This window comes from Mustela erminea, chromosome 16 (assembly GCF_009829155.1).
Source record: "Mustela erminea isolate mMusErm1 chromosome 16, mMusErm1.Pri, whole genome shotgun sequence".
In the NCBI taxonomy this organism is placed as follows: Eukaryota; Metazoa; Chordata; class Mammalia; order Carnivora; family Mustelidae; genus Mustela; species Mustela erminea.
Window position 1 is genome coordinate 46446366 of NC_045629.1, and position 26967 is coordinate 46473332.

Genomic DNA, 26967 nt, shown 5'->3' on the forward strand with positions numbered 1-26967 from the left:
TATACCTTTATAAAGCCAATAGAGATTTGTGCTTCTCTTAATGTTCTTATAGAAGTTAAACCATAGGTTGCTGTCATTCCCCAACCTTTTTGGTTATCTAAGCCTTTGAAAAAGTAATGTTATGAAATACTTTACTAGATATTTACCTGTTATCCCTCCACACCACCATGTTTATTAAGAAAATATTTTGTTAGTGTATTGCCCACCCACCTATGTAAACTTTTTTTCTTATAAAAGAAAATAAAGTGTCGTTTCCAGCCAGCAGCCTTAGAGACCTGGCTTATGGAGAGCAGTTTTACAAATCTGCATTTCTTATTTGTAAGGTTTAAACAAAACCTGTGACATTCAGGTCTCCTAACAGTATTCTTAATGAATGCTTAATGTAAGATGAGCAGTTGGTTCCAGATGTCTACTAGATGTCTCCATACTTGTAAAAATTATTTCTGCATTACGACACACCAAATGCATCTTACTGAGAGATTTATTGGGATTGTAAGAAATTTTTCGGGGTGCCGGGGTGGCTCAGTCAAGCTTCTGCCTTTGGCTTGAATCATGATCCTAGGGTTCTAGGATTGAGCCCCACACTGGGCTCCCTGCTCTGCGGGAAGCCTGCTTCTCCCTCTCCCACTCCCCCTGCTGTGTTCCCTCTCTCACTGTGTCTTTCTCTGTCGAATAAATAAATGAAATCTTTAAAAAAAAAAAAAAAGAAAGAAAGAAAAAAAGAAATTCTTAGTTGTGTATGCCTAGAAACTGGCTCTCTTGTTAATGTCCTCAGTGCTACATAAACGCGGCACCTACCGTTCATTGAGCACATACTGCATTGCTAAAGCACTGCTTTAGGTTTATCTAGTATAATCTTCTCAGCCATCCTGTAGAGTTAAGTGTATAACCCACGAAGATAATGAAATTTGACCCATATCACATAGTTAGAAAGTGGTAGATCAATATTCAGATGTAGATCTGGTCGACTCCAAGCTCCATGCTCTTAACCCCTGTGTTAATACTGTGTTGTGCTGCCTGTGCATTCCTGCTCATGGTAGTAAAATTAGGAAGGGATTTCCTTTATTGTAACATACTTCATGGTTGTCATCACTTGTTCCGTGTTTTTCCTCCACTAGACTATCAATTCTTGTGTTTTCAGTCTCTCTCCATCCTCTACTAGTTTAGCCCTTCTTCTCCCTTTCCATACACCTGTGACAGAAAGTCTCACTCTGTATGTAAATGTCTCTTGTACTTACCTATTTTCATCTCTGAATAGATAAGACCAGGAGCTCCATGTTGGGGGGGGGGGTGTGAGGGAGTATATTGTACTAATTTTTGTATGTCTAGTACCTACCCAGCTCAAGTTCTAGTATATATTAAGTGCTTAATAAGGTGAAATTTCTGTAATTCCACTATTAAGATATATCTCTTGTTACTATATTATTTTCTTCAATCTCTTTCTCATATAAATTTGGGATCATGTTTTAAAGACAGTTTTGTCTATTTTTTTTCTGTGAGCATTTTCTCAGGTCATTATATTCTTCCAAAACACAGGTTTTTAAAGCCTTCATGAGGTATCATAACACCTCCTGTTTAAATAAAAATATTAGAGTTCACATAAAGAAATAAGAATAGCAAAGAAAATAAGAATCAGGCAGATGTCATTCAAGTTACTAAAATGGAATACAGAGTTACATAAGGCACACCATCCCAAGAATATATCAGTGAAATAGGATAGAAATTCCAGAAACAAACTGAAGTGTATGTGAAAGAATTCAGTAGTTAATAAAAGTAGCATTTGACATTAATGGGAAAAGCTTGGATTTTTCAAAAAAAAGCACTGCTGGAATTACTTGTTCTCCATTTAGAAATAGAGCTTAACTCCTATCATCTTTAAACCACTGGAAATGAAACCTGGCTGTAAGTAGTGATTGCAGAAATAGATATGGAAGCATTTCTGAAATCCAGGGAGAGGAGAGAAGAATTGACTTTGAGAGCTGCTTAACCAGGATAAAACCAAAGACTGTTTTACCCTTTATAGAATAAGCAAGTGATAGCTTCCCAAAGGAGGGAAAATTCTTTGCCTTCTAGAGTGAAAGAAAGGAATCTAAAAGTCTGGAATAAAAATTTACTCTTGAGGGTAGATGATAGAAGCCCTGTATATGACTTGAATATTTTGGAATTATCAAAGTAGCATTGAATAATCTGGAAAACGTAAGAAGGTACAGATTAAATATTAAAGTAAGAAGGGGTTACAGCCATTAAAAGTCATAAAGTAATTATTTCAAAAAAATAGGAAATTTTTAGAAATAGAAATTACATATTCTATCATGACTTGATGAATTCGAAGAAGAACCTAATCTTAAAAAGCTCCTAGAGGGGAGGAGTGTAAAAGGACGGATGGGGGGCATAATTTTGGCACTGCTGTCAAAGATATGTACTGATGTGTACCCTATAAAATAAATCAAATACAAAAATGGAATGACCAAAGGGAAAAAATGACCAGGAACCAGACCAAGTTAGACATAAACAGTACAAAGAGACCAAATTCAGGAGGTTGATCACAAAGGAATTAGACAGAGTGAAATTAAATGGGTAATGCTTAAGTTTCCTAGAGTTTCTTAGGAATTCCATTTGATTAGCCATATGATGTGCCTAGCACAAGTGGGGCAAAGGTTTTTACCATCATATTATTGGGTTTTCTTCTAGCTCTTAAAATGTGCTTGGGAGAAGGAAGAACAATGGTTTAAAATTATAGCTTAGTTCAACATAAGGAATCTTAGATTTTGCATTTTAGTTTTTGGCAGAAATGATAGATACCTAATTCACACTGTTAAATTTTAGATGGTCTGTCTTCTGCTGATCCCAGCTCTGATTGGAACGCACCAGCAGAAGAGTGGGGAAATTGGGTAGATGAAGAAAGAGCTTCACTTCTAAAGTCCCAGGAACCAATTCCTGATGATCAAAAAGTGAGTAAAGGCATTGGCGAGTATGTCTATTTCTCTGTGCACCCAACTATATTATAATTATTAGGGGTTACATTCTGTATTATAAATACATCCAGTGGTAGAATTGTTTCCGAGCCATTCTGATTTTATTTGCTTCAATCCTTATGCCTGCATGCCTTCTCTGTATCACTGTTTTCTCTTTCCACAAATTATCGAGGTTTCTGATACATGGAAAGCACTATTAGGCACTGATAAGAAAACACAGTTCCTCTCCTCATCAGAATTAATAATACATATTATAATATATCAACTCTTAGTGTGTTTAGAGAAGAACAGATTGGTGGCCAATGAAAGATTTAGGAAGGCTTCATAGCAACAGACAAGATTGAGAACACCATGAAAAAGCCATCAAGGCAGGAAAATAGTAAATCATTTAGTGGAAAGGTAAATAATATAGATTTGTGGAATCAGTTGATGAAAAGTACGTTCCTTCTAGACTATACATTCCTTAAAGAAAGGGACCATGAAGTTTTTATTTTTGAGGTTTAGCAACATGCTTGGCACTCAGTAAATAAATAAAAGGAATGATACATACCTTGCCACATTTTTGTAAAATTTTATAAGTGATAACCTGTCGACAGCTTTTAAACTAGGAATAACCTAATTATCAGTAGGGTTAGGAAAATCTGGGTGGATGCAGTGGAAAGAAAGCTTGGGAAGCTATTTTGTACTATTTTGGGGTAAGTGTTAAAGACGCAATTACATGAATCGGGTAGGAGATAATGAACTAAATTGATAGCTTTGAAAAATAACTGAAAGTGGTGTTTACTAGAGATATAAAACTGCTGATCAGGGCGCCTGGGTGGCTCAGTGGGTTAAGCCACTGCCTTCGGCTCAGGTCATGATCTCAGGGTCCTGGGATCGAGTCCCGCATCGGGTTCTCTGTTCGGCAGGGAGCCTGCTTCCCTCTCTCTCTCTCTGCCTGCCTCTCCGTTTACTTGTGATCTCTCTCTATCAAATAAATAAATAAAATCTTTAAAAAAAAAAAAAAACTGCTGATCAGACTGCGACTGGTTGGCTATAGGAATAAGAGTGAAAAGTCAAAGAGTCTCTGAAGATTCTAGGGCCGTTAGTATTCAACAAATACTAATTGAACATCTGCCATGAGTCAGGTATTAGTTAGTGGAGAAACATAAATAAGACACAATTACTGTTGGGGCGCCTGGGTGGCTCAGTGTCTTAAGCTACTGCCTTCGGCTCAGGTCATGATCTCAGGGTTCTGGGATCAAGTCCCGCATCGGGCTCTCTGCTCAGCAGGGAGCCTGCTTCCCTTCCTCTCTCTCTGCCTGCCTCTCTGCCTACTTGTGATCTCTCTCTGTCAAATAAATAAATAAAATCTTTTTAAAAAAAAAAAAAGGCACAGTTACTGCCTTCAAGGAGCCTACAGTCTGGCTAGCGGGGAGAGGAAGGAGACCAGCACATCAGCAGGTAAAAATCCTGTTACAGAAGGTCTTGAGGGTTAGGGAATCATTTGGGAGTTTTAGCAAAAGCATCCGAGAGGTAAAAGCAAAATGTGAAACAAAGAATAGTCAGAAATTGAACTGGAGAGGGAGGTAGGGACCAGATGATAGAAGTTCTTGAATGTCATATTTAAAACCATGGATTTTATTCTATAAGTAATAAAAGGATTTTAAGCTGAAGTGTTTTTTTCTAATGGGTTACACTGGCAGCCCATGTAGAAAAAGGAGTGGAGGCATATGTGAGAAAAGGCAGGAGGACCAGTTTAGAGGTTGCTTAGTAGTCCATGGCAGTAGTGGTAAGAATGGTACATGGAAAACAGAACAGACTTGAAAAATACATTGAGGGGCGCCTGGGTGGCTCAGTGGGTTAAGCCGCTGCCTTCAGCTCAGGTCGTGATCTTGGGGTCCTGGGATCGAGTCCCGCATCGGGCTCTCTGCTCGGCGGGGAGCCTGCTTCTCTCTCTCTCTCTCTCTGCCTGCCTCTCCGTCTACTTGTGATTTCTCTCTGTCAAATAAATAAATAAAATCTTTTAAAAAAAAAAAAAAGAAAGAAAAGAAAAATACATTGAAATTAAATCCACAGAACGTATGATTAGAATTGAATGTCATCAAAATCTCCTCAAAATGAAGAGTCATCAAAAAGACTTCCAGGATTTTAGATTGGATAACTGGGAAGGTGGAAGTAGTCCTCCCAACAGAAAAAATAAAGGAGCAAAGGCTAGTTAATTGGAAGGGTAGTTGGTTCCATTTAGGGTATGTTAAATGCAGAGTGTTTTGTTGAAGTGCCTAAGAGAAGTCGGTTTTGTGCCAGGTTAAAGCTCAGGGAAAAGATCTGTTGGGACATTATCAGTATCCAGTTATTAAATACTGTGAGAGTAGGTGAAATATTTAGGAAGAATCTGCGTACTTGAGAGAGCTGTGGGATGAGCATAGGGATCTGGGAAACTCCCAACATTTAAGGAGAAAAAAACCTATGAAAGAGACTGAGAGAAGAGAGTTCTGGGTCACAGAAACTGAGAGTCTTGCTCCCTGGTAATTAAGAACAGTTTTATTAGAAATCTTGGACCACGGACACCTGGGTGGCTCAGTAGGTTAAGCTGCTGCCTTCAGCTCAGGTCATGATCCCAGGGTCCTAGGATCGAGTCCCACATCAGGCTCCTTGCTCAGCAGGGAGCCTGCCTCTCTCTCCACCTCTGCCTGCTTGTGTGCTTTCTCTCTCTTTCTTTCTGACAAATAAATAAATAAATAAAATCTTTAAAAAAAAGAAAGAAAGAAAGAAAGCTTGGACCAAAAACCATATTGCAGTAAGCTGAGTAAATGTTTAGGAAAGCATAGTGACAATTATAAGGTTTTTCTAAAGTAAGTTTGGATAGAAATAGAGGAGAGGTAGTGGATGAGAGCACACTGTAGTATCAGGAAGGGTTTTGTTGGGGGGTGTTTGTGTGGTTTGGTGTGGTTTGGTTTTAAAAGATTTTATTTATATATTTGACAGAGAGAGAGATCACAAGTAGGCAGAGAGGCAGGCAGAGAGAGAGAGGGAAGCAGGCTTCCTGCTGAGCAGAGAGCCCAATGTGGGGCTCGATCCCAGGACTCTGGGATCATGACTTGAGCCAAAGGCAGAGGCTTTAACCCACTGAGCCACTGTTCAGGCTCAGTGGGTTAAACACCCAGGCACCCGGTGTTTGTGTTTTAATGATAGAGATTTTAGTGCAGGATCAGTAGACTTTTTGTTAAAGTTCCATACAGTAGTGCAAAAGCAGCCTTAGACAATATGGAAATGAACTTTATTTGCAAAAACTGGCATCAGGCCAGATTTGTAGTTTGTCAACCCTGCTTTAACTTACTTGTAGACACAGAGGGAAAGGATCTAGAATAAAGTAAAGGTTAAACATAAATGGGAGATTTGGTTAATAGAGTAAGATCCTGACAGTAGAGGTGGGGGAAACTTGGACATGAGTGGATTTGGGGTTGGCCTTTAGTATAATAGAATGGTAGTACCTCTGATCTTTAGAGACCAGAGAAAGGAAGAGATAGAAATGGGATTTATTGGGGCGCCTGGGTGGCTCAATGGGTTAAAGCCTCTGCCTTTGGCTCAGGTCATGATCCCAGGGTCCTGGGATTGAGCCCCACATTGGGCTCTCTGCTCAGCAGGGAGCCTTCTTCTTCCTCTCTCTCTGCCTGCCTCTCTGCCTACTTGTGATCTCTGTCTATAAAATAAATAAATAAAATATTTTAAAAAACACTTAAAAAAAATGAAATGGGATTTATTACTAAGGGTGTAAATAGGTGTAGAAGGGGATGTGATAGGTAATGTGAAGGTTGAGGGGGTTAGGGAGAGAGAGGAATGAGTGGGTAGAGCATGGAGGGTTTTTAGAGCAGTTAAACTTCTCTGTATAGACACTGTAATGATGAGTGCATGTCATTACACATTTTTCCCAAAGCTGTAGAATGTACAGCACCAAGAGTGAACCCTAGGGTAAACTCCAGAGGCTTTGAGTGATAATCGTGTGTCAGTGTAGACTCATCAGTTGTAACAAATGTACCACTCTGGGGAGGGATAGTGATAGTGGGAGAAGCTGCACTTGTGTGGGGGAAGGGAGTATATGGAAATCTCTGCCTTCTGCTCAGTTTTGCCATGAACCTAAAATTGCTCTAAAAAATAAAGTCTGTTAGGAAAGAAAAGCTTCATGGTACAGTATCTTAACACACCGTAATCTTTCTGATATTTGTTGAATGTTTAGTGAATGTGCAACCAAAAACCTGTTTCTCTAATTAAAACTTCCTTATGCCCAATCATCAGAATTACAGAGTAGAATCAGTGAATGGAGTAAAGACTGTTACATATCATATCATTGCAGTTCTTTTTCTGAGAACATATTCAGAGATCGTCTTTCATTTTTCTTAGCAAAAATGGGGCACCATTTAAATGCCCATCAGTAAAGGAATGGAGAAATAAAATGGGATAGGTTTGTACAGTCGCATATTAGATGTTAAAAATCAATGAAATAAGTTACATTAATATCAACATGAATAGAATCTCAAAAACGTGAAATGATGCTCAGGTTTACAGAGAGGTGTACAGTATGATACCATTTGTATATTTTGTATGTGTGAACACGCAAGAATTTATAAAAAGAAACTTGAGTGGATGGACACACAAGAAGTTTATGGTAATGGTTCATTTCTAGGGGAGATGGTGTGGAAATGGGAATTGGGAAGGGGTGCAAAGGAATTTTAAGTTTATCATTAATGTTTAATAATCTAAAATATATGTGGCAAAATGTCAGTTTCTGTTGTGTGAGTTAAAATATGGTGTGGAATTGATTTCAGCCTTCTTCCCCATGAGCAAAAATAGTGTTTTGCCATAAGGAACTACATTTCTTTTACAATTGGTTGTTAATTAGCTGAGAAACAGACTGACCAGAGTCCTTGTGACCTGAATATTCCTTGTAGGATGCATTTTTTCACATGGTATTTTAATCACTATGAGCTTGTGGTGAAACTTCTATGGAAGTTTCTCCACAACTGGCAACCAACTTGTACTAAACATTTCTTAGCTAAGTTTATATAAGATTTTGTTTTTCCATCTGCTAGTAATTTCTGTGAACTATTTGGTGGTTCACAAGACCTCCAAAGTCATCCTAATGACTATGCTGCTGAGCAGAGAAATTGTAGTTACCCCATTATTTTGTCCTAGAAGGATAGGCTGGGAATCTTGGCTGTCATCTGTGCAGAAGAAACAAAAAGCATTTTTTTCATAGAAAAGTCCAACTATATGGTATGTGTAAAGGTCTGTCATGAATACTAATTAAACTGGTCTAATTCACTGCTTTTGTCATGCGGCGTGTTACTTTCAGTGCCTTTCCATCTCAAGTTCAATTTTTTTAAATTAAGCCTTTTATTTTGAGATAACTGTAGAGTGACAGGCACTTGTGAAAAATGATACAGAGCGATCCCCTGTGCTCTATATCCAGTGTCCCCCAGTTGGTAACATCTTGAAGAACTTCAGTACAGTATTAGAACTAGGATATTGACATTAATGCAATCAAGGTACAGAAAACATTCCCATCCTGCAAGGACCCCTCATGTTGTCCTTTTTTTTTTTTTTTTTTAAAGATTTTATTTATTTATTTGACAGAGAGAGATCACAAGCAGGCAGAGAGGCAGGCAGAGAGAAAGAGAGAGGAGGAAGCAGGCTCCCTGCTGAGCAGAGAGCCCGATGCGGGACTCAATCCCAGGACCCTGAGATCATGACCTGAGCCGAAGGCAGCGGTTTAACCCACTGAGCCACCCAGGCGCCCTCATGTTGTCCTTTTTTATAGCCACCCTTTCTTTCCTCCTGTCACCAACCCCCTGGTAACCCCTGGCAACCAGTAATCTGTTTCCATCTGTATAATTTTATCATTTCAGGAATGTTCTATGAATAGAATAATACAGCATGAAACCTTTTCATACTGTTACTTTTTTCACTCAGCATAATTTTCTAGACACTCATCTAGACTGTTGTGTATCATGAGTTGGTTCTTTTTTACTTCGTGGTGGGATACACCTCATTTAACCATTCTGTTGAAGGACATGAGGATTGTTCTTAGCTTGGGGCTATTGTGAATAAAGCTGCTGTATACATTTGTGTACACGTTTTGGTGTGAACATTAAGTGTTCATTTTTCTGGGATAAGTAGCTAGGAGTACAGTCCCTGGGTTGTGTAATAGCTGCATATTTAGTGCATTTAAAAACTGCCAAACTGTTTCCCAGAGTGGTTGTATCCCTTCACATTCCTGTTTACAAAGAATGTGTGATCCTATTTCTCTGAATTCTTGCCAGCAGTTGTTGTTGCTGTTTTTTATTTGAGGTGTTGATAGGTGTGTAGTGAACTCATTGTGATTTTAATTTGCATTTCCTTAATGCCTGAATAGGTTGAACCATCTTTCCATGTGCTCCTTTGCCACCTGTCTGTCCTCTTTTCATGAAATGTCTGTTCATATCTTTTACACATTTTCTAATTGGATTGTTTGTTTACTATTGAGTTTTGAGTGTTCTCTAGGTAGTCTTAGACACAAGTCCTTCGTTGGATATATGGTTTGCAAATATTTTCTCCCATTTGGTAGCTTGTCATTCTCTTAACAGGGTTAAATTCAGTTTTATTGCAAATAGTTCTGCATTTAAACTTTGAAATAAAACAGTCACTTATCCAATGAGTTTTTGTTTTGTTTTGTTTTTAAGATTTTATTTGCTTATTTGACAGAAATATCACAAGTAGGCAGAGAGAGAGGGAAGCAGGCTCCCCACCGAGCAGAGAGGCCGACGCGGGGCTCGATCCCAGGACCCTGAGATCATGACCTGAGCCGAAGGCAGAGGCTTAACCCACTGAGCCACCCAGGCGCCCCTATCCAATGAGTTTTTAAAAACCAAGTCTTGCACAGCTCTCTAATTTACTGTGCAGGGAGGGATGAAAGATGTAAGGGGAAAAAGTGGTCTATCATAGACAATAAGAGAATGAAGTTCCATCTACTTTGTTCTTTTTAAATATGTAATTTTAGATTCACTTTATCATTTTATCATTAGATTCATAAGAATTATACAGTACTAATTCTTATTTAGCGTTTGGGAGATAAAGACTGAGCCTAATGAATGAAATTATGCCATAATTTGTGAATAAAGAAAACTAAACCAATTTGTTCACTTGAATACTTTGGCTTTTAACATCAGGTTTCAGATGATGATAAAGAAAAGGGAGAGGGAGCTCTTCCAACTGGGAAATCGAAAAAGAAAAAAAAGAAAAAGAAGAAGCAAGGTGAAGATAACTCTCCTGCACAGGTATAGTATCAAAACGACAGATGTCATTCGCTAAGCACCTGCTGCTCAAATGTGAAAAAGTAATACGTAGATACTAAGACTGTGTAGATGAAAGACACAATATAGGAGATAGGTTTACTTGCATAGCATTCAAAAAGTCACAGAATGTTTTAAAGATTTTTTTGTATCCTATTGTAATAATAACTGTATTGCTCTAAAAAAATCATACCATAGGTGTAGGTCCAAAAGTAATAAATTAAATTAGATGCATTTTGGTTTATATTAAGGTGAAATGGAAAAAAGGTACAATACTTATCACCTACAGAAATGCCTTTTGAAAAACAAATTTAGCAAGTTAGAATTTTAGCTCAGTATAGCCATGTGGGTCACAAGTGGAGTGTCACTCTGAGTTTGCTCTCCACTTTTAGCATCTTAGAATCTTCTGCTTGTTTGGCTTCTGACAGAAACTTTGAACGTATGTTACTCCTCCATTTTCCTTCCTTTTTTTTTCATGGCTCTCTCCTATTCGGAAATTTTTTAAATTACAGTGTAGATGGAAACAAAGCTATTTTAATTGCAAACATACTAGATTACTAGAAGTATGCATGGGTTTCTCTTTGAAAGCAGCATCACCATTACAATACAAATTAGGAAAATCTTATTCCTTACCTATAGCCATGTGGCTAGTTGTTTTTATTCCTTTAAATGTAGGAGATAGCCAGAATTCCTAGAGGATAGTCTACAGAGTAGTTTTCCTATTTATTGTTCTTTTCAGGAAAAGTTGCTGCATAAGACTTTTTAGGAAATACACATTGCATTCATTTTTTTGTTGAGGGAAGCACAGCCCCTCGTAAGTGACACTAATCCATTTTCAGTACTAGTTGTTTCTCACAGTAATAGTTGAGTGTTAAGGTTAACGTAACTGAGACCAATGGATGTGAAAATCTAAAACTATGTATGTTATAAGGGCGCTGTCTGAGCTCTGTTTAGCCAAACTCTTCCTGGACTTCTGTGACTTAAATTACAGCCTTTACTAAGACTACTTTCTGGTTTGTGGATTAGGTGAGTTCCTTTTAAAAGCAATTTTGTGGGATAGATGTCATCTATATATTTCAACTTACTGGCAAAGGTCATTAACTTGTGGAAGTTCTTTCAGTATTCTGATACTCCTTTTTAAAATGTTTGATATGTCTTTAAAAATAACGGTGAGGGGGCACATGGGTGGCTCAGTCATTAAGCGTCTGCCTTCGGCTTAGGTCATGATCCCAAGGTCCTGGGATGGAGCGCCGCATCAGGCTGCCTGCTTCGCGGGGGGCCCACTTCTCCCTCTCCCACTCCCCCGGCTTGTGTTCTCTCTCTCGCTGTGTCTCTCTCTGTCTAAATAAAATAATAAAACCTTAAAAAAAGAACAGTGAATATGGGGGCACCTGAGTGGCACAGCTGGTTAAGCATCTGACTCTTGGTTTTGGCTTCTGTCATAATCTCAGGTCGAGAGATTGAGCTCCGCATCCGGCTCTCTGCTGAGTCCGCTTGGAAACTCTCTCTTCCTCTCCCCCTCCCTCCGTCTCCCTCTCTCTCTCTCTCTCTCAAATCAATAAATCTTTTAAATAAATAAATAACAGTAGATATACAGGCTTTGGAGTCGGATCTCCATTCAAATTTCAGTTTTGCCATTTACTAGTTTTTGTTCATTTGTTTTCTTTGCACCCGTGGCTTAACTGTGGAGGTTGCTTAGAGAATTAAATGAGACATCCTGAAATTCTGTTGTCAGGTTCATAGAACATAGTATCCTATCTGTAATACATTTGGGAATTTGTTCTTTTTATTTTTTATTTTACTTTTTTTAAGATTATATTTATTTATTTGACAGAGAGAGAGTAATCACAGATAGGCAGAGAGGTAGGCCAGGGGCGGTGGGGGGGGTTGGTGAGCAGGTTCCCCACTGAGCAGAGAGGCTGATGCAGGCCTAGAAACCTGGACCTTGAGATCATGACCCTAGCCGAAGGCAGAGGCTTAAACTGAGCCCCCAGGCGCCCAGGAATTTGTTCTTTTTAGTTGAGTGGGTGTCTTTACTGTTCAAGTATAGCTTAGTTTAAAACTAACTGATGTCCTCACATTAATTTTGTTCAGATTGCAAATCTTACATATGTGCTTCCAGAGCTACTCATTCCATTTAAATTCACAATAAAATTTCCATTACTGTTTAAACCCACTACCATCCTGAAGAAGTTTTATAAACTACCAGTACTGGTTAAAGACTTTCAAGCTCATCCTAGCCATTTGTTCATGTGTGTGTGTTGACTAAAGAACAATACAACGAGCAATGATGGTCCTGTTTAATATATTCTAGTTCATATTTGTTTCACATACCTAAGCATGTAACATGCTTTATAATTGCTTTGTTGAAACTTAAGTCCGAAGGCCTTGGGACACCTGGGTGGCTAAGTAGGTTAAGAGTCTGGCTGCAGCTCAGGTCATGATCCTAAGGTCCTGGGATGGGAGCCTGCTTCTCCCTCTCTCTCTGCCGCTCCCCCTGCTTGTGTTCTCTGTGTCTGTCTGTCTGTCTGTCTCTCTCTCGGTGTTAAATAAATAAAATATTTTTAAAAATAAAGTCTGAAGGCCTAAGAATGGAAATGGTAAAGCTTGAATAGGACCTTAGAAATTATCTAGGCACATTTTATTTTATAGTTGAGCGAAGAAATTAAGGTTCAGGGAAATGAAATGATTTGTCCTTGACAGTACACAGCTAGGCTACAGCAGCCCAGAACTGAAATGTACTTTCTGCTATGTCAGCCTCATTTATCTACAGATTATACTTATGTACAAATATTTTGTTCCTTGAAGAAGTCATTAAGTGAAATGTTATTTCTAAAGTCTTAGTTCAAGTATCACCTAATTCACTGTATATTTTGTCTAAAAGAAAAAAATTCTCGTTTATTTTGTTTGAATTGGTTTAGTAAATTAGAATGGTTTACATTTGGGGATGGGAGTGTATTGGTTTTTAATTTCCAATTGATTTAAGTCCCTGGGGAGAGCAGGGATGATCACTGTTGTTCCAGATGTGCCTGTATATTTTAAATCTTTAAATGATTGTTGCTATATGCTCTGTTAAACTGTTTAGACAGTTACTGAAGTAAAATTAGTTTCTTGAAATATCTTCTGCACATTAATACTACAAACCAAATCAATTTTTAATTAGTAAAAAAAAGAGTGATTTATATCATATAATAGACTACTTTTCTCCGTAGGACACAGAATTAGAAAAAGAGATTAGAGAAGAGCTTCCAATGAATACCTCTAAAGTCCGTCCAAAACAGGAAAAGACTTTTTCTTTGAAGACCATAAGCACTAGTGATCCAGCTGAAGCACTCATCAAAAATAGCCAGGTGATTTTTTGGTATTTAAGGAATAAAATTTTGATGAGAATTGTGCCCTAACTCCTCTATTTTATCAGAGCGCTAAATGCTAAGCATTGCTAATCACTAATAAAGTGCTAAGCATTTTAAATACACTAATTTAACCCTCATAACAACCCCATGAGAAAAGTAAGATCATATAAATGAGGTTGGAGAACTTAAATTAACTTGTCCCAAGCTGCGTAACTATCAGTGGTGAAACCAGAACTACTAGAGTGGATTTTCTCCTACTAAATACCTAAACATACAGGGGATAGATTGCTTAGAGAAAATGTCACTGGTTGCATTTTCCTGAAATCCATCCTCTCAAATGTAACATTTGTTTAACAGGTTCTTGAAATATGTGCCATTGGTAAAAAAATTTTGATGTGTCCGAAAGGACCATTTTACAAAAGGTCTAGGCCAGTGACACATAGTTCTTTAAAATCTAATTTCTAGGGGCGCCTGGGTGGCTCAGTGGGTTAAGCCACTGCCTTCAGCTCGGGTCGTGATCTCAGGGTCCTGGATCAAGTCCCACATCTGCTTCCCTCTCTCTCTCTCTGCCTGCCTCTCTACCTATGATCTTTCTGCCAAATAAATAAATAAAGTCTTTGGGAAAAAAAATCTAATTTCTAAAAAGGTGAATTGCACAGAACTCTATGAAATCCTGCTAGAGTTGCATGGTTCATTTATATGCTCATTCAAAAAAATGTAGAGAACCCACTACATGCCACACAGTAATTGAGGTTTTGAGGATGTATCAGAGATCAAAGCAGATGAAAACAGTCTCTGCCTTTGTGGAGTGTACATATTTAATGAAACAGCTTCAGACCGGCCCCTGAGTTACAGGGGCATCTGGCTGACTCAGTTGGTAAACCGTATGACTCTTGATCTCAGGATTGTGAGTTCAAGCCCCACGGGGGGGTGTGGAGTTTACTTAAAAATAAAATCTTAAAAAATAATAATAATAAAAAGAACCTGAGTTACTAAATGAAGTAATTGGTAATAGTCTTGTGCTAAAATAAAATCGTAACCATACTTCCTATTTGTTTTTTATGCTTTAATTCCCTAAGAGAAGAGTTCCCTTTTGAGATGTAAGGATGAGGTCTCCGTACATGCATAGGTTTAATTGTAGGACTACAAAGAGTCATTTGACATTTTGATGTTTTATTTATCAAAGTAAGTCGTTTTCAGAAGCCATTTTGTAAAGACTGTTTTGAGTCCTTCTGTGATTTAACATAGATTAAGTGAAAGAATAGAGCGGAGAATACTGGAAATAAATACTAAAACTTTTGGGTATGAAATAAATATAGAGAGCACTAAGAAAGCTGAACCGAGCTAGACACATGGAGCTTCGGGGTAGCTGAAATAGAAGGAAGGAATCCTTGTAATTACCTGCGTGCACACAGCTTCCTCCTCTCAGTTCCTTTTCCATTGAGCTTTCTTAACACCCAGAGAGCCTGAAGAACAAAGGGCAAGAGAAACATGACTTACCCTTGTTTACATATTCAATCATGATGGTAAGTAAGGCTAAGGATGAATTGATCTCCTCTTCTGTTACTACCTCAAGGCACTCCAAAGACTAGAGTTTCCATCCTTACCTCTCCTGACCATGCATTCACAGGCCTCATGGAGGCCTTTCTGCTTCCAGGTTGGAGAAGAGAAGCAGAGCATAAGAGTCTAGGCCCTCCGCATTATGATTTCACTACCAGACTGGATAAAACTCTGAAAATCTGGACCCAAGTTTTACTGCTTCTTTTAATGGTAGTAGCCCTAGTTTTGTCTGAGACCCATCACTTTCCATGGGTAGGAAATGGAAGCAATTGCTGCCCTGTTTGAGTTTGCCTTACCTTTCTAAAAGCAGAGAAGGAAGCATCATCTACTGGTAGTTCAGAAATTAGCTTTTTTTCTTTTTGTCTTCCACATGAAAAAGTTTTGAGGAATTAAGAGTTGGTAAGAAGTGCACAAAACATTGAATCACTAAAATATATAAAATTGTTCTATTTGTAATGAAAAAGAAAAATGTAAAGGTTCATGAAAATGGAATTATTCATTCCTGTTTGAGATTCTGTAACATTTGTAATTTTATACTTTCATCCATTTTTATCGCAACTTACATTGATGGCTACTGTAGGTAAAGATTTGTTTGTTTATGCCACTAGAGGGCAGGCACGAGTTGTAGTGCTTCCGCTGGTGAAGTTGGAAACCGTTTAGTGTTTACTTGTTCCTGTGTTATTTAATTTTATTTGAAACTTTTTACAAAAGAACTGAAGATAATATTATTCCAAAATAGCCTATCAAGACTCTTCCACCTGCTATTCCTACCGAGCCATCTGTTATTTTATCAAAAAGTGATTCTGACAAGAGCTCTTCCCAAGTGCCACCAATACTACAAGAGACAGATAAATCCAAGTCAAATACTAAGCAAAATAGTGTGCCTCCTTCACAGAGTAAGTAATCCTCACTTTGTATGTTTTTGTACTGTTTGTAAGTCTTAATATCTTAGAAGTCTGAAATATTTAGATTTCTGATCTTATAAGTCTGATCGATTAGTAGTCCGTCCTCCTTTGGCAAAGGCTAGATTCCCTGGAACCTTATGGACCTCAGCTGTGAGGGCCAGGGGACTGAAATCACTCTAAGCAAGAGGGGATTGCCAGGGACAGAGATGGCAGAGGATTGGCTAGATCCTTTGTCCATCTGATCCCTCCCTTTCTCCATGCGCATTTTGTTGGGACTGTGAATGGTTCTGTGCCCCTTTTTCCCCTCCTTTTCTCCCTTCAGCTACCTGCAGTGTCCATTTTGCCCATTTTTCGTTTTCATTACTTAGATTGAGCCGTATTAATGATGGGTTTTTTAGATCAAAACCAGTGAGATATCTTCCATGTGATAAACCAGTACAATACATTGGGATTCAAAGGAAGAGAGGATGGCAGCCATAGAGTAATCTACAAAACATGTCTCTGGAACTTGAAAACTTAAACATAGAGGTTGAAGCATTCTTAGTGGATTTCAAAGCACGTTTTCATTGATGCTGCTTTTGTATTTTTGAGACATAATAGTATTTACTACTGTTTTTTCTTTGTTTTTGTCCTTTTAGCCAAGTCTGAAACTAGCTGGGAATCTCCCAAACAAATAAAAAAGAAGAAAAAAGCCAGACGGGAAACGTGAATATATTTTTCCTGAATTGGACATGTGTTTACAAACACTGTCTGGAAGATTATGCTGTTTATGCAATAATTTGTGAACATGTACAGAGTTTTATATAAATTTAAACCAATTTTTAAAACAAAACTGTGAACACAACCACCGTAAAAATGGAATCAAAGGAAAGTTAATTTATGAAATTCAGAGGTCAGCAGAATATACTCCAGTGCTGGAAGACACTTGGGGAAAGTCTTTTCAATTGAACAAGAACGATCTTAATTTAAAAATACTATCCTGGTTTTACAGCAGTGCCCTGTTTACAACAGCTTGTGCCCTGTCTCATCTGCAGCTGAGGAATAAAGGATTCTGATTAGAGAGAGAGCTGCCTACGAGTGCGTAGGCAGCATCTGCAATCTTATGCACGGAACTTAAACCATTTGAATCTGTTTTATGCTTAAATCAAAGTGCTTTGATCAAGTGCATAATCTGCCATATCTTTACATATATGTTGGTAGCGATTTGTATTAAAGGAATCACAAGTGCAAATAAAAGGTCATTTATCATTTGTTAACTAAACTCATGGTTTAGTTTACAATTTTTAAAAAGTTCTTAATTAAAACATTGAACATGCAGTTGATGCTTGTATGGCTTATGAAGTTATTTTTGATAGTCTTACATTACTTGAATTGTTCAAAGTTCAGTATATTTTAAATTAAGAAAGGTAAACTATATGTATTTGTTTTATACTTTGAAGGTTCAGACTCACAAATAATGCTCTTGTTTAGAATTTGGAAACTTCCAGGCCCAGTCCAACTTAACATTTCTCCCTTTCCCTAGCAGTTTCTTTTTTCCAGCGTCAACTCTTCTCTTCATTGCTAATACTTCTTCGACTTTAAAAATGAAACCTTTCACAAATTAGTCATACAGACAGAACTTTGAGTATATGATGGAGAATGAAAAACTAGAGTCAGACAGCTTTAATTGACATTGTCAAGACCTCCAGTTATCAGGAATACATTTTTTTACTGCCTTAACCTATAGTGCGTAGAATATGCATCAATTTCTTGAGGGGGATTCGTGTTTTTATAAGAATTTTCATGTAATTATTGCAATCGTGGTCAAATAAGGAACGTTTTCTGCTTGAAACTATTAATTTAAATGACGTGTGAGATGTTTCACCATTTTCAGGCACTGTGTAATTCTATTGTAATAAACTGGCAGGTATCTTTGTAACTATAAATAGTGCATGCTCAGCCATGTACACTGTAAATAGCCTTTACCAAACGTGTTTGACAAGGACCATAATTAACATCACTTAGTGAATTGTGATAAAGAAAAAAAGCCATGATTTATTTGATGTGATTGGCTTGTTTTTACGTGGCGCCAAGAATGAAACTGTTGAACAGCTGTAACCAATGGTACTGATCTGTCCATCCAATCTTGTCTTTATTAGATCTGATTGTGGTTTGATAGTATTGCATCATCACACTAGGAAAGCTGAAGAAACACAATGGTTTTAGTAACTGCTGAAGACTGGCCTTATTAACGGACAGCTTTCCTAACAAGCGATTAGTAACTTCTATCAGGTGTTACCATCTGTTTCAGGAACAGGGCAGTATGTTTACATGTCAGAAGTCTTGTTTCATTCTATGAGATTTCTAAATTGATTTGTTTAAATAAATTCAGCAAACGGATAGCATTGTGTTTATTTGCTTCAATATTGGGGTAAATAAGCTCAACTGCCAGGAATTCATTTCTTCAAATGACTTTATTCTGTGAGCTTTACGTAGATACTTCCTAACTAGATCCAAGGATTCCTGAAGTTGCCAGCACTTTGTAAAGGTGTCACAGAGGAGAATTTGAGGAGTCTGTATAATTTTAGAATGTGCCAAAAGATCTATGCTCAGAAAAATCAGTTGAACTCTCTCAACTCTACCTCACCATTTCTTTGTCTTAGAATTTTGTTGGCTGTGTCAGACATTGGACTTCCTTTCTATGGCTTCGTATCTCCCCGACAGCCACCTATAGCGGGTGTTAGAGACGCTGTCTTGTGAGGAGAGAGCTGGTGTGGAGATGGAGGAGGGCGTGGCCAAACGGGTGCATCCATGTGGAGATGCCGCTGGCTCTCCTCTCCTGCTCCAGAGCGAGGACAAGAATTTTATGTTTTAAGAGATGGCAGCTATGAGTGATAAAAGGAATTTTCTTTCACGTGCATGAGATGAAAACTCTTGCACAATTAAAGTATCATTGTTCATTGCTCTTTACCTGTTCCAGATCTTTATATGGCATTAAATCAGTTTCTGGGTCTGAACACAGGAACTGTTCTCCATCGTCCACCTCAAAAGGCACCAAAATGAAGGTAGCGATTCAGGGAGGAGGGGGAAAGGGAGGAGCCTATTGTCCTTTGGTGACTTACATTAGATGCTCCCCACACCTCAGCAGGGAGGTAACTGATCCCTTCGGGCTTTGTCAGGCCTGAAGGGGAACCTTGTACTGATTAGCAAAGGAGGCCTCCTCAGAGAACCTGCTTAGAAATCTCCCTAATCCTGACCTGTCTCCGCATGCTTACTGAAAATCCTTCCCTATCCTGGAGCGGGGGTTTAGGATTTCCCTAGACTAGAATCCTACCTATGTACCCCAGACTGAGCAAAACAATAGTTGAGAGAGTCCAAAAAAAAAAAAAAAAAAAAAGTGTTGAAATAAAATGTCGTTAATGTAATTTACCATGTTTACTTTGTGCATGCATTTTGGGGGTGGGGGGAGCAGTGGAAATAATTTATCCAAATCTAATGGTATTATTTCACAAACTAATCCAGTTTGTATTTGGGTTAAAAATAATTGAAGGGCAATATTTAACTACAGAGTTTAGTTTTTCTTAATTAAAAACAGTCTTCTATTAACGTGTGAAATATCTTTCAAAATTGAGAATTTAGGTGTAAGATGTCTAAGAGATGTCTTAAGACTTTTCTGTAAACTCCTTGCACAAACTGGAATTACTTTCCAAAAGACTTAGGGAATGCAAATATGTTATTTGTAAAATGCATTGAGTATTGTAAATAAAAAAATCATTTCTGTTTTGTTTAAATTGCTCGTTATAGTTCTCTTATGGGAAGGGACTTAAGTCATTTTGCATCGTAAGCTAGTCTAAAGGCAATTAGTTTGTGATGTTCTTGATGCTTCTTTCGAAAACCATAGATGCATTTGCAGGCTTTACCAGTGGGAAGTCATTTGGAGTTCAGCACCTCGTACAATAGCCATTTGTGACGCATGATGTTCTCCGTGGGAACCTGCTTCCACTTGACGTCATCTTAGCAGCGGACAGAACCGCCACCAGGTGCAGTGTTTAACTTGCATCAGCTTTTTAGGTTAAAGAAATGAGACTCAGGGCGCCTGGGTGGCTCAGTGGGTTAAGCCGCTGCCTTCGGCTCAGGTCATGATCTCAGAGTCCTGAGATCGAGTCCCACATCGGGCTCTCTGCTCAGCAGAGAGCCTGCTTCCCTCTCTCTCTCTCTCTGGCTGCCTCTCCGTCTACTTGTGATTTCTCTCTGTCATATTAATAAATAAAATCTTTAAAAAAAAAAAAAAAAAAAAAAAAAAAAAAAAAAAAAAAAGAAATGAGACTCAAATCTGGCACTATTTATTAGTGTCCCCAAACAGTAGTGACTTAAACAAGATAGAAGTTTTATTTCTTGTGCAGGTAAAAGTCGGGAAGGTGGTCTGGGGCTGCTCTAATACCACAGGGTCGGGAATCCAGGTCCTCTGGACCGCAGCCCTCCCTCCCCACGGTCAACACACGGCTTCTGTGCCAAGGTTGCAGATAGCTAGCTGCTCAGTGGGAAATCTGTTGGCATTTCTGGCCCCTGCCTCTAAGAACACTTTTCAAAAGTTCCGCCATGTAAGCTTATCAACTCAAACTTAGTCACGCGATCTTACTAACTACAAAGAGAACAGGAAATCCTAGTCTTCATTCTGGCTGTCGTGGGCCAGTGAGTCCTGAAACCAGGATTCGGTCTGGAGGAAGCAGTGGGGTGGACAGTGAGCCCAGCTGGTGGTCCCCTTCACAGAGTTGGACATTCGCTTCTTTTACCCTGCACCCAGGCGTCCTTTCTGAAGTCAGGTTTTAGTGTTCCCAACAAAGCGGAGATTTTGAAATCTCAAGATACTGCTCAAGAGCAGCAGCAAGGAATGTTCAGACTTACATGTAATATAGCCTTCTGGAGGAAATTCCTGCCATCCCATGGACTGCTTTAAACTCGAGACAGGCTGACAGAAACTCAGTAGCCTGCTGTCATGCCTGTCCTGCAAGTATCAGTTACAAGTTTCCTTAGAAAAATTGCCCTGCTGTATAAAGTAATCTTTAAAAAATAAGCCTTACGATTCTTTCTAAATGCTCTTAATAGGAGAAGGATTTCTAACTCAGCATCAAGACAGGAAGTACATTGTGACATGTTTGCTATTAATAGTTACAGTACTGAGATTTATAAATAGGCTAACAAAAAATTCAGCAGATTCAAGGTCTTCCCCATGATAATGGCATTCTTACTTGTATATGTATGCTTTTTTTATTTATTGTATCAAAACATTCTAAATGAATATATGTAACATGTACATAAGTTATAAAGCATAATAAAATGAACACCTCTGAAACCACCATTCTGCTTAAGAACTAGAACCTTACCAGCAGAGGGGATATTGGGGGGGGGGGGGTGAGCCTGACTTTTGCTGTTCACTTAACAGGCTCAAGGGTGGGGGGGCAAGACAAGGCATTGACGAAGATGGGCGCTCCCCGGTGCCCTAAGCTGGCCCTGGTCCTTTCTCGTGCCCAAACTAGCTGCGGGTCCAGGTAACTTCTAGCCTGTCTGGGAAGGGAGTCACGGCCTCACTGGCGCCCCTTCCTCAAGTCGTTCCACGGCCATCTGCAGGGAAATTGTTAGAATAAATACATGCAGGCACAATGTCTGAATGTGAATGGCGCCCCCAGAGCTGTGTTGTGCGCATGCTCCACAGCAGCCTTCCATGGGGAAGGAGGGTAGCAAGGCTCTAGCTAGCAGGAGCTCCCCCTCCCCTCCCCATCCCACCCGGAAGTCAGAAGAGCAGCATGTGACCCCATTCAGAGCGCAAATTCCTTAATGAAGTTTCTTGAGGCACTGCCACATTCTGACAAACACCACAAAAGGGGTTTCTGGCAACACAGGAGCTGTGAGTAACTTAAGATAGTGTAATAATGAATGATTTGTCTTTGAAACTGTGTAATAACTTCCTAAAATACAGGATTACCTGGAGATACTGCAACTATTCCCGTTTCTCATCAAAATTGAAATGATTGCAGTAACATAAGATGGAAGAAAACCCACCTTAGTTCTGGAAGTGGAAAGGGGGTCACCCAAATGCCAAAACCTTGGGGGCATTTCTGTTACTAGCAAACAAAAGCCAATAATTTATCAACAGAATGACACACTGCTAGTGTGTGAAAGATGCCAGATGTGAGCTGATATCAGGAAATCCAGTGACACATTCCATTCCATCACAAACCTAGAGCAGAAAAGGCCTATGATCATGACACTGCTGAAGAAATATTTTCACAAAATCCAATAGCCATTCCCAATTTAGATTTAAGAAACAAAAACAAAAGGGAAGAAATACTAAAGTCCTCTCAATTGAAATCAGAGCAAAGCAGGGTTACCTGCTAGCCAAGATTGTCTTGAGCGGTATTAAAAGATTATTAACAAAATTATTTTTTAATATTATTTATTTATTTGACAGAGATCACAAGTGGGCAGGGGGGCAGGCGGGGGAGTGGGGGCAGGCTCCCTGCTGAGCAGCGAGCCCAATGTGGCCCTCAATCCCAGGACCCTGGGACCATGACCTGAGCCGAAGGCAGAGGCTCAACCCACTGAGCCACCCAGGTGTCCCTATTAACAAAATTATTAACAGAAAATTTTAAATCTGGCCTAACGTCAGAAGAGAAAAAGTATTTATTCCTGATTGTACATCGACAAAGCTCAAGAGATTTTAATAAAAAGCTATAACCACTAGGAAAAGAGTACACTCAAACTGCAGATATACAAAAACCAATAGAATTTTCTGTACTAGACTAAGCATCTAGAGAAGAAAGTGGGAAAAAAATTCAATTACATCACATCTAGAAGCATCATATTTAACAAAATTTTCAAGAAAGATATAAGACCAAATGGAAACTATAAAGCCTTTTAAAAAAAGATAATCTAACAAATGAAAAGCAGTATTAAATGTGTCTGAAGGAAAAAGGAAGGAGGGCCCAGCAAGACTTCGATGTGCCAGCAGAATTTGTTCTAGAACAGTACTGAATAAGACCATGTCCGGTTAGTTCACTGGGATTCCTGGAACTACAACAAGCCCGACTTGGCTGCTCAAAAAAAATATTTGTCCAGGGGCGCCTGGGTGGCTCAGCGGGTTAAAGCCTCTGCCTTCAGCTCAGGTCATGATCCCGGGGTCCTGGGATCGAGCCCACATCGGGCTCTCTGCTCAGCGGGGAGCCTGCTTCCTCCTCTCTCTCTGCCTGCCTCTCTGCCTACTTGTGATCTCTGTCAAATAAATAAATAAAATCTTTAAAAATATATATTTGTCCAATGACCACGTGAATAAACGGATCCGTGTTTAGCGTGTTGCCCGTTTTCTAAAGAAGGTGGGCTGAACTGAAGAGTGTCGCCGTGTGTTCCCGTGCTCCCGCGAACAGTCAAGAAGCAGCACTTTCCTCCTGCGGCACAAAGTGTCTCGAAGGCTCAGGGTCCTGTGTTAGGAGCAGGGATGCCACAGTCACCTGAGCTTCGCGACAGATAATTGCTCGTCCCAACCTGGATGACAAACAACAGGCAGGTGATGGTGGGCAAGGGGACAGCGGCCCCCACCGGAGAAGCGCACAGCGCCAGGGGAGCCAACAGTAAGCCCAGGTTTAGTTGGAAAAGAAACCGCCAAATCCTTTTCCAGAGTGTCTGTACCATTTTACATTCCCACAGTAGCAGAGGGAGCAGCGGCTGGAGGGAGATGCCAGACTCCCCGCTGAGCAAAGAGCTCGATGCAGGACTCTATGCCAGGACCTGTGCTAAAGGCAAACCCATAACGGACTCAGCCACCCAGGCGTCCCAGCAACACCATTTGATAGTGTCATTTTTTTACACATTGTAATAAGGCTGTGGTAATACCCCATCGTGGCTTTAATTTGCATTTCCCTGATGGCTAATAATATTGAACATCTTTTCTCCTGCTCATTGGCCATCCATCCAATCTTCTTTGGTGAAATGTCTGTTGATTTGCTTGTTTTCTCGTTGGGTGGTATGTTTTGACTACTGGATTTTTTATTTTATTTATTTATTTTTTTTGACAGAGAGAGATCACCAGTAGGCAGAAAAGCAGGCAGAGTGAGCGGGGAAGCAGGCTCCCTGCTGAATAAATTTATTTATTTATTTTTTAAAGATTTTTATATTTGACAGGGGGGGGGGACATAAGCAGGGGGACTGGGAGAGAGAGAAGCAGGCTCCCTGCTGATCAGAGAGCTCAAGACACAGGGCTCCATCCCAGGACCCCAGGATCATGACCTGAGCCAAAGGAAGACACTTAAGCTTAACGGCTGAGCCACCCAGGCACCCCCAAGTCCTCTGTATTTAATGCGCACATGAATAGACATTGCAAACCACTGCTCATCCCATGCACAGGAATAAACCTCAGCGGATCAACAATCCAAACGTAAGACACCAGACTGTTCAAGTACTAAGGAAAACATGGACAAATTCCTATATGATGTGGCTATAGGGAAGGACTTCTAAAAGTCTTTTAAAGTAAATTACAAATAGCATCATGTATCAACTCAAAGTACTTATAAGTGTGATTTGGGGGATATGAAGAATAAAAAGTGCCCTGAGAACTGTAGAGTGGGACCAAGACCGTGTCCTCTCATCTTGTTAGAAGGGGGGCGTCTTATGTGCCTTCACGGCAGGAAGCAAAGGGAAATCCAACTGAGGACGATGCAGGAGAGAAAAGCCAAAGCCAGGCTTCGGCTGAGACGCTAAGCTCCAATATGGGCCACGCTATCTCTTCGCTGGGCTTGAATGCAAACCCAGAGCTGAGGGGCAGTGGGATATCACGTCCAACCTAAGAGCTGGTTCTAGAACCTAGTTGAGGTTCGGTGGAGTGAGGTTCAGAGCCAACGGCTAAGAAAGAATTCTTAAGATGTCTTTGGTGCAAAAAGGTGGTTTATTAGAGCACAGGGACAGGATCCGAGGGCAGACGGAGATGCTGCCCCGGGCATGTGAGGAGTGGCTAGTTATATACACAGGAGTTGGGTAGGTGAGGACAAAGGGGTGTTCAGAAGGGCTATTGGGGTAAAGAAGACTGTCAGGGTATTAAAGGCCTGGTTACTGTCAAGCCAAGGCCACTTTCCTTCTAATGAGGCACTAACATAAAGACAATTGGGAGTCTCCTGGTGGAATGTTACATTCCCGCTATCAAACGTCCTTGTTAGTGAGATTTGGGTTTAGAAGAAATTTAACTTTATTTACTTTTGCTTCTAACTTGGCCTCCTTCAGTTTTGTTTATGGAGGGGAGGGTGACATTAGGACTTGAGGAACTGAGTTATGTGCCTTTGGTAATTGGGCTATTGATAAGGTAATGTCTTTGTTGTAAATCTCAAGGACATTTGTAAACCAAGGAAGACTCCTGCCTTGTAGGATTGTGATCTCTGCAAGTTAACTATTTGTTTTTCTTTTAGGGCAGCCAGAGGTGCCTGAGGAATGTCACACATATTACCAAGGGCAGTGGGTGGAGAGGGGGTGCAAGGTGCCAGCTTTTGCTTTGTTTTCAGCCAGCCTCCTGCTCCCTCATCAGAGCTAAAGAAGACCATGGTGCTGACAGATACCGAGGACATCTTTGACTCCAAGCAGTTTTGCTGGTAAGTGCTCATGGCTGGCCTCCTGGCTCCAGCCCTGGCTCGGCCACTGCCCATCTCAGGGCAGATTTACTTATTTATTTATTTATAAGATTTTATTTATTTGACAGACAGAGATCACAAGTAGGCAGAGAGGCAGGCAGAGAAGGGGTGGGGGAAAGCAAGCTCCCCGCTGAGCAGAGAGCCCGATGCGGGGCTCAATCCCAGGACCCTGAGATCATGACCTGAGCTTAAGGCAGAGGCTTTAACCCACTGAGCCACCCAGGCACCCCATCAGGGCAGATTTTAAAACCTTCAGGAGGAGGGGCCTTTGGCTCAGGTCATGATCCCAGGGTCCTGGGATTGAGCCCGGCATCAGTCTCCCTGCTGGGGTCGGGGGGAGTCTGTTTCTCCCTCTCCCACTCCCCCAGCTGTGTTCCCTCTCCCGCTCTCTGTCAAATAAATAAATAAAATCTTAAAAAAACAAAAAGCCTTCAGAAGGAATCTGAAACCACCACAAGATGGCGGTTTGAACACAGGGCATTCTCGACCCCCACCCCACCCCTGCTATTTAAATGAGAAAGGGCTAGAGAAGTGGGTTCTAGTCTGGCCCCCAGGCGCCACCCCTGGAAGCACTGGGTTCAAGAGGACAATACCAAAAATACAAAGTATCTTTTACATTAAGCATTTGCTGGTAGCAGTGAGACTCTGGAAATCAGCCCAGGTCTGCATCAAGAGGTGCTCCTGGAGTAAACCACGCTCAGGGGTGGAGTTCTACACAGCTGTGGAAAAGAATAAGGACAGTCCCAATCTACGGGTATGATCCCCAGGATCTATTTGTCAAACGAAGAAAAAGAGGTCCTGTTCTTCGTACCCCTGAGTGTGCCCTTGGGTCCTTCAGAAATGGATTCCAATTTCCCCTCCCCTGTTACCTCAGACTGCTGGACTATCCTCCCACCCTTCTGCCTCTTCTCGCGGCCTCCTCCCCTGAGTTGCCTTCCCATCGCCACAGAGCCAAACTGGAGGCAGGCACAGCCCTCCAGAACTTCCTCAGTGACAGAAAGGTCCTGTATCTGTGTTGTCACACACAGGAGCCACAAGCCCCATGGGGCTGATGAGCACTGAACAGGGGGCCATTGCTGCTGAGGAACTGAATTTCTAATTCAGTTTTGTTGTGTTATGTTTCAAGACCCGCACAGGCAATCACTTCAAGGTCATTTTTTTTTTTTTAAAGATTTTATTTACTTATTTGACAGACAGAGACCACAAGTAGGCAGAGAAGC

General features: G+C 40.2%; 1 protein-coding gene across 3 annotated transcripts in view; it reads left to right on the top strand.

Moving 5' to 3' along the window:
- Positions 1 to 19870, top strand: part of MTDH (metadherin) — a 59368-nt gene extending 39498 nt beyond the window's left edge. For all 3 annotated transcript variants that reach the window (XM_032315544.1, XM_032315546.1, XM_032315545.1), the window contains 5 exons: positions 2827 to 2951; positions 10160 to 10267; positions 13495 to 13632; positions 15935 to 16091; positions 16739 to 19870. In XM_032315544.1, coding sequence (XP_032171435.1) covers positions 2827 to 2951; positions 10160 to 10267; positions 13495 to 13632; positions 15935 to 16091; positions 16739 to 16809 — 599 coding nt within the window. In that variant the 3' untranslated portion in view covers positions 16810 to 19870. The remainder of the gene's footprint in view (positions 1 to 2826; positions 2952 to 10159; positions 10268 to 13494; positions 13633 to 15934; positions 16092 to 16738) is intronic.
- Positions 19871 to 26967: the final 7097 nt, after the last annotated feature.